General features: G+C 53.5%; 1 protein-coding gene across 1 annotated transcript in view; it reads right to left on the reverse strand.

Moving 5' to 3' along the window:
* Nucleotides 1–1,513: 1,513 nt before the first annotated feature.
* C1H2orf81 (chromosome 1 C2orf81 homolog) overlaps nucleotides 1,514–16,663 on the reverse strand; it is a 64,069-nt gene continuing 48,919 nt past the window's right edge. The window contains exon 4 of the mRNA XM_075580438.1: nucleotides 1,514–2,732. Within this exon, the coding sequence (XP_075436553.1) occupies nucleotides 1,698–2,732 (1,035 nt within the window). The 3' untranslated portion in view covers nucleotides 1,514–1,697. The remainder of the gene's footprint in view (nucleotides 2,733–16,663) is intronic.

Genomic DNA, 16,663 nt, shown 5'->3' on the forward strand with positions numbered 1-16,663 from the left:
ACACTCAATCTTGTGGCCACCGACGTGGCACTCTTCCTGTGGTGCTAGCTGCTATATTGTGTGTCCCGAAACATCAAAGGACACACAGTTTTGTGGCTTTTCAGGAGGGAAAGCATTGCCATCTTCTGTCCCCACCACATCCGGAGTAAGCGTCCGTTACCCCTTCTTATTTTCACAGCTAAATACTGTTCATATTGGACCCAGGATGAAGGGGGGAGGGAGAGGAGAGTGGGGAGGGAGATGGGGTGAGGGGGGGGGGAGGGAGATGGGGAGAGTGGGGGAGGAGCTGAGAGGGGGAGGGAGATGGGGTGAGAGGGGGGGGGGGGGGGAGTGACAGTGCAGCTCTGCTGCCTGAACTCTCCCTTCTATTCCAGCTACCGATTATCTGCTCGAGGGTTAACTCCTTCCGTGACTTCCTGTCACACCTCGCTGGTTGGGAGGGTCTTGTTTCAGACATGTCCTAAACTTTCTGTGACGGTGAGGGGGTATATAATAAAAATTAAGCCCGTTTTTGGTGGCCCCTGATCTGAAAATAAGGGTTCAAGAGTGTTAGCTCTTGAGCCCAGTAACGCAGTATGTATAAACTGTACTTTGCGTAAATAAAGACATTTTGTGTTTTTCCCTTTCCGAGCAGGGATTGCTAGGGCGTGAGTTTCAGGGGGGGGGGGGGCCGTTTGCGGAGGAATTGTTGTCAGAATGTGCCTACTGTAAATACTCCCCCCAGACTCCCAGTGTGTATTACCTGTATTTTGTGTATCATTGTGTGTCTGCGGGTCTCACCAGAATAAACCCCATTTTATTCCACTGCCTTGTCCTACCTAGTGAATTGATCCCGGAAGGTGTTAAAAGTCCTGGTCCCCTGTGACAAAAGGTTTTACACAGCGGAGACGGTAATCCAGAACAAACGTTGTAAAGAGAGTGTGTGAGATCAGAAATACACAAACAAATACGTCCGACACAAAAATCACATGTATTACGTCTTAAGGCTCTTTCCGGATAACATATGCCCTCCTTTGCAGGGATAAAGCAGGATTGCAGGTTTTTTAACCTAATGAATCAAAAGATAATCTATATTTTTACCCCCCAGAGATATATCTGTAGTAGTAATAATGTGGGGACCTCTCGGATTGCTGTGTGTCCTCCTCCCACCCGTCCCATTCAGCGGGAGGCGCAGCGGGAGAGCGCATATACTGTCGCTTGGAGCGTTACAGGAAGGAGACCAGGCCGGGGCCGCGCAACTCAGCGTGTTTTCTCATCCAAAGCTGTGTGCGCCAAATCCTAACCGTACGTAACAAGCTCCCGGGAAGGGCATTTCTATACACAAGATCGCACCGGTGCCAGAAACTACTTCATGGAAGAGGTTCTGGACGTTACGAGAAGGGGACATGTAAAATGGCCAGATGAGTTGGCATCGCCCCATTATAGGAAGTGCGCTCAGATAAGCAGGACGGAAATACTTATGTAATGGTCTATTTTGTGGCAAAACATCATACACAGAACCCGTACACACACATTTGCACAGTGAGCATTTATTGGTAGTCGGTAAGTGAAGTTCTGCTCCGAAATAATGAATAGTGAGATAATAATCCCACAGCTGTGCTTGGACCTCTTTGCTGGGGGAGGGGGAGGCCGCTGTGCATTGCTGTGTAATACATCGCCGGCCCCCGCAGTGCATGGAAGGTGTTTGCACCGCTGGGTTAAGAGGACGGGAAGGTCGCTATGGGACGCACTTGTGGGACGTGGTTCTTGATGAGCTGGTCCACGGAGATGCTTGGCAGGGCCACCGAGGCCCGGACGGGTTGTAGCTCCCGCCCTTCTTCTCTCTTACCTTGCTCCTTCTGCCGCAGGCTGTGCAATGATCCTCGCTCTGTGTTGTTGCTCTCCCGCAGTATCACCCCGTGGGACAGTTGCATGGTATCCAGGACGATGGCGGCTGAGAGGGGTAAGTGACCTCTGATGCCCCCTGCTGTAGTGGAGGTGTAAGGGTTGAATGTTTTCCCATCCAGCATCAGCTTCTGTGAACCACTGGGAGTTGAGATGAGCTGGAAGCCGCTTATCTCAGATAATCCCAGGTCCTCCTTCTTTTTGGGTCTCCTGCCCTGTTTCAGTCTCTGGCTGGCCGCAGGTCCTCCTCGATGGACGGCCTCTTTCACCTTGCACTCGGCTTCTTTGTTGGGGTCCAACACTTCCACTTGGGGCCGCACGTAGTGTCGGGGCAGGCGGGAGGGGTCCAGTTTAGGCATGGAGAGGACGTTGCCTGCATCGTCGTAGATGACGTCCCTCTTCTGTGGGGGTCTCCCCAGCTGGATTTTCAGGATGTTGTGGAGGCAGGTGGGCAGTAGGTTGAAGCTGCTCACATCCTCCTCGTCCTCTTCCTCCATCTTGACGAGCTGCTCCACGAACATCTCCTTCTCAGTCTTCTCCAGGGACTTAGTGATGTTCTTCAATCCGGCTGAACGTAGGGGTCCCCGGTGGGGGCGATACTCCCTCTTTGTCTTGGGGGGCTTCGGAGGGAGAATTGGCTGGAGGAGCAGCTGTGAAGTCTTGGTGGTGGCCTTCCCTTTCTGGGTCTGTTCTGTCACTTCCCCCAGCTCGGGGGTCTGATCCGTAGACGATGGTGCTGGTTGCAGAGAGGGGCTTGGAGGCTCTGGGGTAGGTCCAAGCAGGGGTTCGAATTCAGCTGCCGCAGCTTCCTGTGCTAGTGTTTCAGTGATGGGCTCCTCTGAAGCCAGCTGTTTCAAACAGGGAAGAGATAGGGTTCAACTACATTATATGTGGGTACTTTTGTACAATGGCTACTGGGGTAACAGTCAAATTCTCGAATACCAGTAACTGAAGCTAAAACAAAACTGTGTCCTGAATATGGTAACCTAGGGTGAATGATTTAACTCGGCAGAGCTCAACATCCCATACACACTGACCGGTAAAACAGTACAGCGGTAATACAGGGATCAGACCCACAGGCACACATGGAAACAATGTGAGATCCCCAAAGCCCTCATACCATGTACTGCCCCATGCTAGTCCTGCCCCGAAGAACTAACAATCTAAGCAGTGCAGTGGAAGCTAAAGGGACAGAATAGGATATTATATAAGTGCAAATACAACAATAGCAGGTTATGGGGAGATATGTTGTGATAATGTACAATAACACTGCCATTCAATGTTGTGTTACCTCTCGGTGTGTGTAATCACAGAGACGCTGCTGCAGGATAACGTGTGTACGGCAGGCGAGATAGAGAGAGTGCCACATGTCAATATAGACCGGTCAAAGGGTGACAAACATTAGTGCCAGTCCTACAGAAAGGCTTTCCCAGAGGGTGGGGGTTTTACATCCGTTCTGGGAGTGGGAGGAGCCCGGTGAGTACCAGACATTGGGGACTGCGAGGAGATGTAATAGAGAGGCAGGTGTGTGCGGAGTATGAGTGAGGGATAGAGACTGCAGGAGATGCGGGATGTAATAGAGAGGTAGGTGTGTGCAGAGCGGAGTATGAGTGAGGGTTAGAGACTGGGGGACATGCGGGATGTAATAGAGAGGCAGGTGTGTGCGGAGCGGAGTATGAGTGAGGGTTAGAGACTGGGGGAGATGCGGGATGTAATAGAGAGGCAGGTGTGTGCAGAGCGGAGTATGAGTGAGGGTTAGAGACTGGGTGAGATGCGGGATGTAATAGAGAGGCAGGTGTGTGCGGAGCGGAGTATAAGTGAGGGTTAGAGACTGGGGGAGATGCGGGATGTAATAGAGAGGCAGGTGTGTGCAGAGCGGAGTATGAGTAAGGGTTAGAGACTGGAGGAGATGCGGGATGTAATAGAGAGGCAGGTGTGTGCAGAGCGGAGTATGAGTGAGGGTTAGAGACTGAGGAGATGCGGGATGTAATAGAGAGGTAGGTGTGTGCAGAGCGGAGTATGAGTGAGGGTTAGAGACTGGGGGAGATGCGGGATGTAATAGAGAGGCAGGTGTGTGCAGAGCGGAGTATGAGTGAGGGTTAGAGACTGGGTGAGATGCGGGATGTAATAGAGAGGCAGGTGTGTGCGGAGCGGAGTATAAGTGAGGGTTAGAGACTGGGGGAGATGCGGGATGTAATAGAGAGGCAGGTGTGTGCAGAGCGGAGTATGAGTAAGGGTTAGAGACTGGAGGAGATGCGGGATGTAATAGAGAGGCAGGTGTGTGCAGAGCGGAGTATGAGTGAGGGTTAGAGACTGGGGGAGATGCGGGATGTAATAGAGAGGCAGGTGTGTGCGGAGCGGAGTATGAGTGAGGGTTAGAGACTGGACCAGATGCAAGAGAGAGGCAGGTGTGTGCAGAGCGGAGTATGAGTGAGGGTTAGAGACTGGAGGAGATGCGGGATGTAATAGAGAGGCAGGTGTGTGCAGAGCCGAGTATGAGTGAGGGTTACAGACTGGAGGAGATGCGGGATGTAATAGAGAGGCAGGTGTGAGTGGAGTATGAGTGAGGGTTAGAGACTGGAGGAGATGCGGGATGTAATAGAGAGGCAGGTGTGTGCAGAGCGGAGTATGAGTGAGGGATAGAGACTGGAGGAGATGGGGATGTAATAGAGAGGCAGGTGTGTGCAGAGCGGAGTATGAGTGAGGGTTAGAGACTGGAGGAGATGGGGATGTAATAGAGAGGCAGGTGTGTGCAGAGCAGAGTATGAGTGAGGGTTAGAGACTGTAGGAGATGGGGGATGTAATAGAGAGGCAGGTGTGTGCAGAGCGGAGTATGAGTGAGGGATAGAGACTGGAGGAGATGGGGATGTAATAGAGAGGCAGGTGTGTGCGGAGCGGAGTATGAGTGAGGGTTAGAGACTGGGGGAGATGCGGGATGTAATAGAGAGGCAGGTGTGTGCGGAGCGGAGTATGAGTGAGGGTTAGAGACTGGACCAGATGCAATAGAGAGGCAGGTGTGTGCAGAGCGGAGTATGAGTGAGGGTTAGAGACTGGGTGAGATGCGCGATGTAATAGAGAGACAGGTGTGTGCAGAGCGGAGTATGAGTGAGGGATAGAGACTGGGTGAGATGCGCGATGTAATAGAGAGACAGATGTGTGCAGAGCGGAGTATGAGTGAGGGTTAGAGACAGGAGATGCGGGATGTAATAGAGAGGCAGGTGTGTGCAGAGCAGAGTATGAGTGAGGGTTAGAGACTGGGGGAGATGCGGGATGTAATAGAGAGGCAGGTGTGTGCAGAGCGGAGTATGAGTGACGGTTAGAGACTGGGGGAGATGCGGGATGTAATAGAGAGGCAGGTGTGTGCAGAGCGGAGTATGAGTGAGGGTTAGAGACTGGGTGAGATGCGCGATGTAATAGAGAGACAGGTGTGTGCAGAGCGGAGTATGAGTGAGGGATAGAGACTGGGTGAGATGCGCGATGTAATAGAGAGACAGGTGTGTGTGGAGCGGAGTATGAGTGAGGGTTAGAGACAGGAGATGCGGAATGTAATAGAGAGGCAGGTGTGTGCAGAGCAGAGTATGAGTGAGGGTTAGAGACTGGGGGAGATGCGGGATGTAATAGAGAGGCAGGTGTGTACAGAGCGGAGTATGAGTGAGGGTTAGAGAGGGGGAGATGCGGGATGTAATAGAGAGGCAGGTGTGTGCGGAGCGGAGTATGAGTGAGGGTTAGAGACTGGACCAGATGCAATAGAGAGGCAGGTGTGTGCAGAGCGGAGTATGAGTGAGGGTTAGAGACTGGGTGAGATGCGGGATGTAATAGAGAGGCAGGTGTGTGCGGAGCGGAGTATGAGTGAGGGTTAGAGACTGGAGAAGATGAGGGATGTAATAGAGAGGCAGGTGTGTGCGGAGCGGAGTATGAGTGAGGGATAGAGACTGGAGGAGATGCGGGATGTAATAGAGAGGCAGGTGTGCGCAGAGCGGAGTATGAGTGAGGGTTAGAGACTGGGGGAGATGCGGGATGTAATAGAGAGGCAGGTGTGTGCAGAGCGGAGTATGAGTGAGGGTTAGAGACTGGGGGAGATGCGGGATAATAGAGAGGCAGGTGTGTGCGGAGCGGAGTATGAGTGAGGGTTAGAGACTGGAGGAGATGCGGGATGTAATAGAGAGGCAGGTGTGTGCAGAGCGGAGTATGAGTGAGGGTTAGAGACTGGAGGAGATGCGGGATGTAATAGAGAGGCAGGTGTGTGCAGAGTGGAGTATGAGTGACGGTTAGAGACTGGGGGAGATGCGGGATGTAATAGAGAGGCAGGTGTGTGCGGAGCGGAGTATGAGTGAGGGTTAGAGACTGGACCAGATGCAATAGAGAGGCAGGTGTGTGCAGAGCAGAGTATGAGTGAGGGTTAGAGACTGGAGGAGATGCGGGATGTAATAGAGAGGCAGGTTTGTGCAGAGCAGAGTATGAGTGAGGGTTAGAGACTGGAGGATATGCGGGATGTAATAGAGAGGCAGGTGTGCGCAGAGCAGAGTATGAGTGAGGGTTAGAGACTGGAGGAGATGCGGGATGTAATAGAGAGGCAGGTGTGTGCAGAGCGGAGTATGAGTGAGGGTTAGAGACTGGGGGAGATGCGGGATGTAATAGAGAGGCAGGTGTGTGCAGAGCGGAGTATGAGTGAGGGATAGAGACTGGAGAAGATGTGGGATGTAATAGAGAGGCAGGTGTGCGCAGAGCAGAGTATGAGTGAGGGTTAGAGACTGGAGGAGATGCGGGATGTAATAGAGAGGCAGGTGTGTGCAGAGCGGAGTATGAGTGAGGGTTAGAGACTGGGGGAGATGCGGGATGTAATAGAGAGGCAGGTGTGTGCAGAGCGGAGTATGAGTGAGGGTTAGAGACTGGACCAGATGCAATAGAGAGGCAGGTGTGTGCAGAGCGGAGTATGAGTGAGGGTTAGAGACTGGGGGAGATGCGGGATGTAATAGAGAGGCAGGTGTGTGCAGAGCGGAGTATGAGTGAGGGTTAGAGACTGGAGAAGATGTGGGTTGTAATAGAGAGGCAGGTGTGTGCGGAGCGGAGTATGAGTGAGGGTTAGAGACTGGGGGAGATGCGGGATGTAATAGAGAGGCAGGTGTGTGCAGAGTGGAGTATGAGTGAGGGTTAGAGACTGGAGGAGATGCAGGATGTAATAGAGAAGCAGGTGTGTGCAGAGCGGAGTATGAATGAGGGTTAGAGACTGGGTGAGATGCGCGATGTAATAGAGAGACAGGTGTGTGCAGAGCGGAGTATGAGTGAGGGATAGAGACTGGGTGAGATGCGCGATGTAATATGAAAGACAGGTGTGTGTGGAGCGGAGTATGAGTGAGGGTTAGAGACAGGAGATGCGGAATGTAATAGAGAGGCAGGTGTGTGCAGAGCAGAGTATGAGTGAGGGTTAGAGACTGGGGGAGATGCGGGATGTAATAGAGAGGCAGGTGTGTGCAGAGCGGAGTATGAGTGAGGGTTAGAGAAGGGGAGATGCGGGATGTAATAGAGAGGCAGGTGTGTGCGGAGCGGAGTATGAGTGAGGGTTAGAGACTGGACCAGATGCAATAGAGAGGCAGGTGTGTGCAGAGCGGAGTATGAGTGAGGGTTAGAGACTGGGTGAGATGCGGGATGTAATAGAGAGGCAGGTGTGTGCGGAGCGGAGTATGAGTGAGGGTTATAGACTGGAGAAGATGAGGGATGTAATAGAGAGGCAGGTGTGTGCGGAGCGGAGTATGAGTGAGGGATAGAGACTGGAGGAGATGCGGGATGTAATAGAGAGGCAGGTGTGCGCAGAGCGGAGTATGAGTGAGGGTTAGAGACTGGGGGAGATGCGGGATGTAATAGAGAGGCAGGTGTGTGCAGAGCGGAGTATGAGTGAGGGTTAGAGACTGGGGGACATGCGGGATGTAATAGAGAGGCAAGTGTGTGCGGAGCGGAGTATGAGTGAGGGTTAGAGACTGGGGGAGATGCGGGATGTAATAGAGAGGCAGGTGTGTGCAGAGCGGAGTATGAGTGAGGGTTAGAGACTGGGTGAGATGCGGGATGTAATAGAGAGGCAGGTGTGTGCAGAGCGGAGTATGAGTGAGGGTTAGAGACTGGAGGAGATGCGGGATGTAATAGAGAGGCAGGTGTGTGCAGAGCGGAGTATGAGTGACGGTTAGAGACTGGGGGAGATGCGGGATGTAATAGAGAGGCAGGTGTGTGCGGAGCGGAGTATGAGTGAGGGTTAGAGACTGGACCAGATGCAATAGAGAGGCAGGTGTGTGCAGAGCAGAGTATGAGTGAGGGTTAGAGACTGGAGGAGATGCGGGATGTAATAGAGAGGCAGGTGTGTGCAGAGCAGAGTATGAGTGAGGGTTAGAGACTGGAGGAGATGCGGGATGTAATAGAGAGGCAGGTGTGCGCAGAGCAGAGTATGAGTGAGGGTTAGAGACTGGAGGAGATGCGGGATGTAATAGAGAGGCAGGTGTGTGCAGAGCGGAGTATGAGTGAGGGTTAGAGACTGGGGGAGATGCGGGATGTAATAGAGAGGCAGGTGTGTGCAGAGCGGAGTATGAGTGAGGGATAGAGACTGGAGAAGATGTGGGATGTAATAGAGAGGCAGGTGTGCGCAGAGCAGAGTATGAGTGAGGGTTAGAGACTGGAGGAGATGCGGGATGTAATAGAGAGGCAGGTGTGTGCAGAGCGGAGTATGAGTGAGGGTTAGAGACTGGGGGAGATGCGGGATGTAATAGAGAGGCAGGTGTGTGCAGAGCGGAGTATGAGTGAGGGTTAGAGACTGGACCAGATGCAATAGAGAGGCAGGTGTGTGCAGAGCGGAGTATGAGTGAGGGTTAGAGACTGGGGGAGATGCGGGATGTAATAGAGAGGCAGGTGTGTGCAGAGCGGAGTATGAGTGAGAGTTAGAGACTGGAGAAGATGTGGGTTGTAATAGAGAGGCAGGTGTGTGCGGAGCGGAGTATGAGTGAGGGTTAGAGACTGGGGGAGATGCGGGATGTAATAGAGAGGCAGGTGTGTGCAGAGTGGAGTATGAGTGAGGGTTAGAGACTGGAGGAGATGCAGGATGTAATAGAGAGGCAGGTGTGTGCAGAGCGGAGTATGAATGAGGGTTAGAGACTGGGTGAGATGCGCGATGTAATAGAGAGACAGGTGTGTGCAGAGCGGAGAATGAGTGAGGGATAGAGACTGGGTGAGATGCGCGATGTAATAGAGAGACAGGTGTGTGTGGAGCGGAGTATGAGTGAGGGTTAGAGACAGGAGATGCGGAATGTAATAGAGAGGCAGGTGTGTGCAGAGCAGAGTATGAGTGAGGGTTAGAGACTGGGGGAGATGCGGGATGTAATAGAGAGGCAGGTGTGTGCAGAGCGGAGTATGAGTGAGGGTTAGAGAGGGGGAGATGCGGGATGTAATAGAGAGGCAGGTGTGTGCGGAGCGGAGTATGAGTGAGGGTTAGAGACTGGACCAGATGCAATAGAGAGGCAGGTGTGTGCAGAGCGGAGTATGAGTGAGGGTTAGAGACTGGGTGAGATGCGGGATGTAATAGAGAGGCAGGTGTGTGCGGAGCGGAGTATGAGTGAGGGTTAGAGACTGGAGAAGATGAGGGATGTAATAGAGAGGCAGGTGTGTGCGGAGCGGAGTATGAGTGAGGGATAGAGACTGGAGGAGATGCGGGATGTAATAGAGAGGCAGGTGTGCGCAGAGCGGAGTATGAGTGAGGGTTAGAGACTGGGGGAGATGCGGGATGTAATAGAGAGGCAGGTGTGTGCAGAGCGGAGTATGAGTGAGGGTTAGAGACTGGGGGAGATGCGGGATGTAAAAGAGAGGCAGGTGTGTGCGGAGCGGAGTATGAGTGAGGGTTAGAGACTGGACCAGATGCAATAGAGAGGCAGGTGTGTGCAGAGCAGAGTATGAGTGAGGGTTAGAGACTGGAGGAGATGCGGGATGTAATAGAGAGGCAGGTGTGTGCAGAGCAGAGTATGAGTGAGGGTTAGAGACTGGAGGAGATGCGGGATGTAATAGAGAGGCAGGTGTGCGCAGAGCAGAGTATGAGTGAGGGTTAGAGACTGGAGGAGATGCGGGATGTAATAGAGAGGCAGGTGTGTGCAGAGCGGAGTATGAGTGAGGGTTAGATACTGGGGGAGATGCGGGATGTAATAGAGAGGCAGGTGTGTGCAGAGCGGAGTATGAGTGAGGGATAGAGACTGGAGAAGATGTGGGATGTAATAGAGAGGCAGGTGTGCGCAGAGCAGAGTATGAGTGAGGGTTAGAGACTGGAGGAGATGCGGGATGTAATAGAGAGGCAGGTGTGTGCAGAGCGGAGTATGAGTGAGGGTTAGAGACTGGGGGAGATGCGGGATGTAATAGAGAGGCAGGTGTGTGCAGAGCGGAGTATGAGTGAGGGTTAGAGACTGGACCAGATGCAATAGAGAGGCAGGTGTGTGCAGAGCGGAGTATGAGTGAGGGTTAGAGACTGGGTGAGATGCGGGATGTAATAGAGAGGCAGGTAGGTGTGTGCGGAGCGGAGTATGAGTCAGGGTTAGAGACTGGGGGAGATGCGGGATGTAATAGAGAGGCAGGTGTGTGCGGAGCGGAGTATGAGTGAGGGTTAGAGACTGGAGGAGATGCGGGATGTAATAGAGAGGCAGGTGTGTGCGGAGCGGAGTATGAGTGAGGGTTAGAGACTGGGGGAGATGCGGGATGTAATAGAGAGGCAGGTGTGTGCGGAGCGGAGTATGAGTGAGGGTTAGAGACTGGACCAGATGCAATAGAGAGGCAGGTGTGTGCGGAGCGGAGTATGAGTGAGGGTTAGAGACTGGGGGAGATGCGGGATGTCATAGAGAGGCAGGTGTGTGCGGAGCGGAGTATGAGTGAGGGTTAGAGACTGGGGGAGATGCGGGATGTCATAGAGAGGCAGGTGTGTGCAGAGCGGAGTATGAGTGAGGGTTAGAGACTGGGGGAGATGCGGGATGTAATAGAGAGGCAGGTGTGTGCGGAGCGGAGTATGAGTGAGGGTTAGAGACAGGACCAGATGCAATAGAGAGGCAGGTGTGTGCAGAGCGGAGTATGAGTGAGGGTTAGAGACTGGGTGAGATGCGGGATGTAATAGAGAGGCAGGTAGGTGTGTGCGGAGCGGAGTATGAGTCAGGGTTAGAGACTGGGGGAGATGCGGGATGTAATAGAGAGGCAGGTGTGTGCGGAGCGGAGTATGAGTGAGGGTTAGAGACTGGAGGAGATGCGAGATGTAATAGAGAGGCAGGTGTGTGCGGAGCGGAGTATGAGTGAGGGTTAGAGACTGGGGGAGATGCGGGATGTAATAGAGAGGCAGGTGTGTGCAGAGCGGAGTATGAGTGAGGGTTAGAGACTGGACCAGATGCAATAGAGAGGCAGGTGTGTGCGGAGCGGAGTATGAGTGAGGGTTAGAGACTGGGGGAGATGCGGGATGTCATAGAGAGGCAGGTGTGTGCGGAGCGGAGTATGAGTGAGGGTTAGAGACTGGGGGAGATGCGGGATGTCATAGAGAGGCAGGTGTGTGCAGAGCGGAGTATGAGTGAGGGTTAGAGACTGGGGGAGATGCGGGATGTAATAGAGAGGCAGGTGTGTGCGGAGCGGAGTATGAGTGAGGGTTAGAGACTGGAGGAGATGCGGGATGTAATAGAGAGGCAGGTGTGAGCAGAGCGGAGTATGAGTGAGGGTTAGAGACTGGGGGAGATGCGGGATGTAATAGAGAGGCAGGTGTGTGCGGAGCGGAGTATGAGTGAGGGTTAGAGACTGGGGGAGATGCGGGATGTAATAGAGAGGCAGGTGTGTGCGGAGCGGAGTATGAGTGAGGGTTAGAGACTGGGGGAGATGCGGGATGTAATAGAGAGGCAGGTGTGTGCGGAGCGGAGTATGAGTGAGGGTTAGAGACTGGAGGAGATTTGGGATGTAATAGAGAGGCAGGTGTGTGCGGAGCGGAGTATGAGTGAGGGTTAGAGACTGGAGGAGATGCGGGATGTAATAGAGAGGCAGGTGTGAGCAGAGCGGAGTATGAGTGAGGGTTAGAGACTGGGGGAGATGCGGGATGTAATAGAGAGGCAGGAGTGTGCGAAGCGGAGTATGAGTGAGGGCTAGAGACTGGGGGAGATGCGGGATGTAATAGAGAGGCAGGTGTGTGCGGAGCGGAGTATGAGTGAGGGTTAGAGACTGGGGGAGATGCGGGATGTAATAGAGAGGCAGGTGTGTGCGGAGCGGAGTATGAGTGAGGGTTAGAGACTGGGGGAGATGCGGGATGTAATAGAGAGGCGGTGTGTGCGGAGCGGAGTATGAGTGAGGGTTAGAGACTGGGGGAGATGCGGGATGTAATAGAGAGGCAGGAGTGTGCGAAGCGGAGTATGAGTGAGGGTTAGAGACTGGAGGAGATGCGGGATGTAATAGAGAGGCAGGTGTGTGCGGAGCGGAGTATGAGTGAGGGTTAGAGACTGGGGGAGATGCGGGATGTAATAGAGAGGCAGGTGTGTGCGGAGCGGAGTATGAGTGAGGGTTAGAGACTGGGGGAGATGCGGGATGTAATAGAGAGGCAGGTGTGCGCAGAGCGGAGTATGAGTGAGGGTTAGAGACTGGGGGAGATGCGGGATGTAATAGAGAGGCAGGTGTGTGCGGAGCGGATTATGAGTGAGGGTTAGAGACTGGAGAAGATGTGGGATGTAATAGAGAGGCAGGTGTGCGCAGAGCAGAGTATGAGTGAGGGTTAGAGACTGGAGGAGATGCGGGATGTAATAGAGAGGCAGGTGTGTGCAGAGCGGAGTATGAGTGAGGGTTAGAGACTGGGGGAGATGCGGGATGTAATAGAGAGGCAGGTGTGTGCAGAGCGGAGTATGAGTGAGGGTTAGAGACTGGACCAGATGCAATAGAGAGGCAGGTGTGTGCAGAGCGGAGTATGAGTGAGGGTTAGAGACTGGGGGAGATGCGGGATGTAATAGAGAGGCAGGTGTGTGCAGAGCGGAGTATGAGTGAGGGTTAGAGACTGGAGAAGATGTGGGATGTAATAGAGAGGCAGGTGTGTGCGGAGCGGAGTATGAGTGAGGGTTAGAGACAGGGGGAGATGCGGGATGTAATAGAGAGGCAGGTGTGTGCAGAGTGGAGTATGAGTGAGGGTTAGAGACTGGAGGAGATGCAGGATGTAATAGAGAGGCAGGTGTGTGCAGAGCGGAGTATGAATGAGGGTTAGAGACTGGGTGAGATGCGGGATGTAATAGAGAGGCAGGTGTGTGCAGAGCGGAGTATGAGTGAGGGTTAGAGACTGGGTGAGATGCGCGATGTAATAGAGAGACAGGTGTGTGCAGAGCGGAGTATGAGTGAGGGATAGAGACTGGGTGAGATGCGCGATGTAATAGAGAGACAGGTGTGTGTGGAGCGGAGTATGAGTGAGGGTTAGAGACAGGAGATGCGGAATGTAATAGAGAGGCAGGTGTGTGCAGAGCAGAGTATGAGTGAGGGTTAGAGACTGGGGGAGATGCGGGATGTAATAGAAAGGCAGGTGTGTGCAGAGCGGAGTATGAGTGAGGGTTAGAGAGGGGGAGATGCGGGATGTAATAGAGAGGCAGGTGTGTGCGGAGCGGAGTATGAGTGAGGGTTAGAGACTGGACCAGATGCAATAGAGAGGCAGGTGTGTGCAGAGCGGAGTATGAGTGAGGGTTAGAGACTGGGTGAGATGCGGGATGTAATAGAGAGGCAGGTGTGTGCGGAGCGGAGTATGAGTGAGGGTTAGAGACTGGAGAAGATGAGGGATGTAATAGAGAGGCAGGTGTGTGCGGAGCGGAGTATGAGTGAGGGATAGAGACTGGAGGAGATGCGGGATGTAATAGAGAGGCAGGTGTGCGCAGAGCGGAGTATGAGTGAGGGTTAGAGACTGGGGGAGATGCGGGATGTAATAGAGAGGCAGGTGTGTGCAGAGCGGAGTATGAGTGAGGGTTAGAGACTGGGGGAGATGCGGGATAATAGAGAGGCAGGTGTGTGCGGAGCGGAGTATGAGTGAGGGTTAGAGACTGGAGGAGATGCGGGTTGTAATAGAGAGGCAGGTGTGTGCAGAGCGGAGTATGAGTGAGGGTTAGAGACTGGAGGAGATGCGGGATGTAATAGAGAGGCAGGTGTGTGCAGAGCGGAGTATGAGTGAGGGTTAGAGACTGGGGGAGATGCGGGATGTAATAGAGAGGCAGGTCTGTGCGGAGCGGAGTATGAGTGAGGGTTAGAGACTGGACCAGATGCAATAGAGAGGCAGGTGTGTGCAGAGCAGAGTATGAGTGAGGGTTAGAGACTGGAGGAGATGCGGGATGTAATAGAGAGGCAGGTGTGTGCAGAGCAGAGTATGAGTGAGGGTTAGAGACTGGAGGAGATGCGGGATGTAATAGAGAGGCAGGTGTGCGCAGAGCAGAGTATGAGTGAGGGTTAGAGACTGGAGGAGATGCGGGATGTAATAGAGAGGCAGGTGTGTGCAGAGCGGAGTATGAGTGAGGGTTAGAGACTGGGGGAGATGCGGGATGTAATAGAGAGGCAGGTGTGTGCAGAGCGGAGTATGAGTGAGGGATAGAGACTGGAGAAGATGTGGGATGTAATAGAGAGGCAGGTGTGCGCAGAGCAGAGTATGAGTGAGGGTTAGAGACTGGAGGAGATGCGGGATGTAATAGAGAGGCAGGTGTGTGCAGAGCGGAGTATGAGTGAGGGTTAGAGACTGGGGGAGATGCGGGATGTAATAGAGAGGCAGGTGTGTGCAGAGCGGAGTATGAGTGAGGGTTAGAGACTGGACCAGATGCAATAGAGAGGCAGGTGTGTGCAGAGCGGAGTATGAGTGAGGGTTAGAGACTGGGTGAGATGCGGGATGTAATAGAGAGGCAGGTAGGTGTGTGCGGAGCGGAGTATGAGTCAGGGTTAGAGACTGGGGGAGATGCGGGATGTAATAGAGAGGCAGGTGTGTGCGGAGCGGAGTATGAGTGAGGGTTAGAGACTGGAAGAGATGCGGGATGTAATAGAGAGGCAGGTGTGTGCGGAGCGGAGTATGAGTGAGGGTTAGAGACTGGGGGAGATGCGGGATGTAATAGAGAGGCAGGTGTGTGCGGAGCGGAGTATGAGTGAGGGTTAGAGACTGGACCAGATGCAATAGAGAGGCAGGTGTGTGCGGAGCGGAGTATGAGTGAGGGTTAGAGACTGGGGGAGATGCGGGATGTCATAGAGAGGCAGGTGTGTGCGGAGCGGAGTATGAGTGAGGGTTAGAGACTGGGGGAGATGCGGGATGTCATAGAGAGGCAGGTGTGTGCAGAGCGGAGTATGAGTGAGGGTTAGAGACTGGGGGAGATGCGGGATGTAATAGAGAGACAGGTGTGTGCGGAGCGGAGTATGAGTGAGGGTTAGAGACAGGACCAGATGCAATAGAGAGGCAGGTGTGTGCGGAGCGGAGTATGAGTGAGGGTTAGAGACTGGAGGAGATGCGGGATGTAATAGAGAGGCAGGTGTGTGCGGAGCGGAGTATGAGTGAGGGTTAGAGACTGGGGGAGATGCGGGATGTAATAGAGAGGCAGGTGTATGCAGAGCGGAGTATGAGTGAGGGTTAGAGACTGGACCAGATGCAATAGAGAGGCAGGTGTGTGCGGAGCGGAGTATGAGTGAGGGTTAGAGACTGGGGGAGATGCGGGATGTCATAGAGAGGCAGGTGTGTGCAGAGCGGAGTATGAGTGAGGGTTAGAGACTGGGGGAGATGCGGGATGTAATAGAGAGGCAGGTGTGTGCGGAGCGGAGTATGAGTGAGGGTTAGAGACTGGAGGAGATGCGGGATGTAATAGAGAGGCAGGTGTGAGCAGAGCGGAGTATGAGTGAGGGTTAGAGACTGGGGGAGATGCGGGATGTAATAGAGAGGCAGGTGTGTGCGGAGCGGAGTATGAGTGAGGGTTAGAGACTGGGGGAGATGCGGTATGTAATAGAGAGGCAGGTGTGTGCGGAGCGGAGTATGAGTGAGGGTTAGAGACTGGGGGAGATGCGGGATGTAATAGAGAGGCAGGTGTGTGCGGAGCGGAGTATGAGTGAGGGTTAGAGACTGGAGGAGATGTGGGATGTAATAGAGAGGCAGGTGTGTGCGGAGCGGAGTATGAGTGAGGGTTAGAGACTGGAGGAGATGCGGGATGTAATAGAGAGGCAGGTGTGAGCAGAGCGGAGTATGAGTGAGGGTTAGAGACTGGGGGAGATGCGGGATGTAATAGAGAGGCAGGTGTGCGCAGAGCGGAGTATGAGTGAGGGTTAGAGACTGGGTGAGATGCGGGATGTAATAGAGAGGCAGGTGTGTGCAGAGCGGAGTATGAGTGAGGGTTAGAGACTGGAGGAGATGCGGGATGTAATAGAGAGGCAGGTGTGTGCAGAGCAGAGTATGAGTGAGGGTTAGAGACTGGGTGAGATGCGGGATGTAATAGAGAGGCAGGTGTGTGCGGAGCGGAGTATGAGTGAGGGTTAGAGACTGGGTGAGATGCGGGATGTAATAGAGAGGCAGGTGTGTGCAGAGCAGAGTATGAGTGAGGGTTAGAGACTGGGTGAGATGCGGGATGTAATAGAGAGGCAGGTGTGTGCAGAGCAGAGTATGAGTGAGGGTTAGAGACTGGGTGAGATGCGGGATGTAATAGAGAGGCAGGTGTGTGCAGAGCAGAGTATGAGTGAGGGTTAGAGACTGGGTGAGATGCGGGATGTAATAGAGAGGCAGGTGTGTGCGGAGCGGAGTATGAGTGAGGGTTAGAGACTGGGGGAG

This window comes from Ascaphus truei (genome assembly GCF_040206685.1).
Source record: "Ascaphus truei isolate aAscTru1 chromosome 1 unlocalized genomic scaffold, aAscTru1.hap1 SUPER_1_unloc_1, whole genome shotgun sequence".
NCBI lineage: Eukaryota > Metazoa > Chordata > Amphibia > Anura > Ascaphidae > Ascaphus > Ascaphus truei.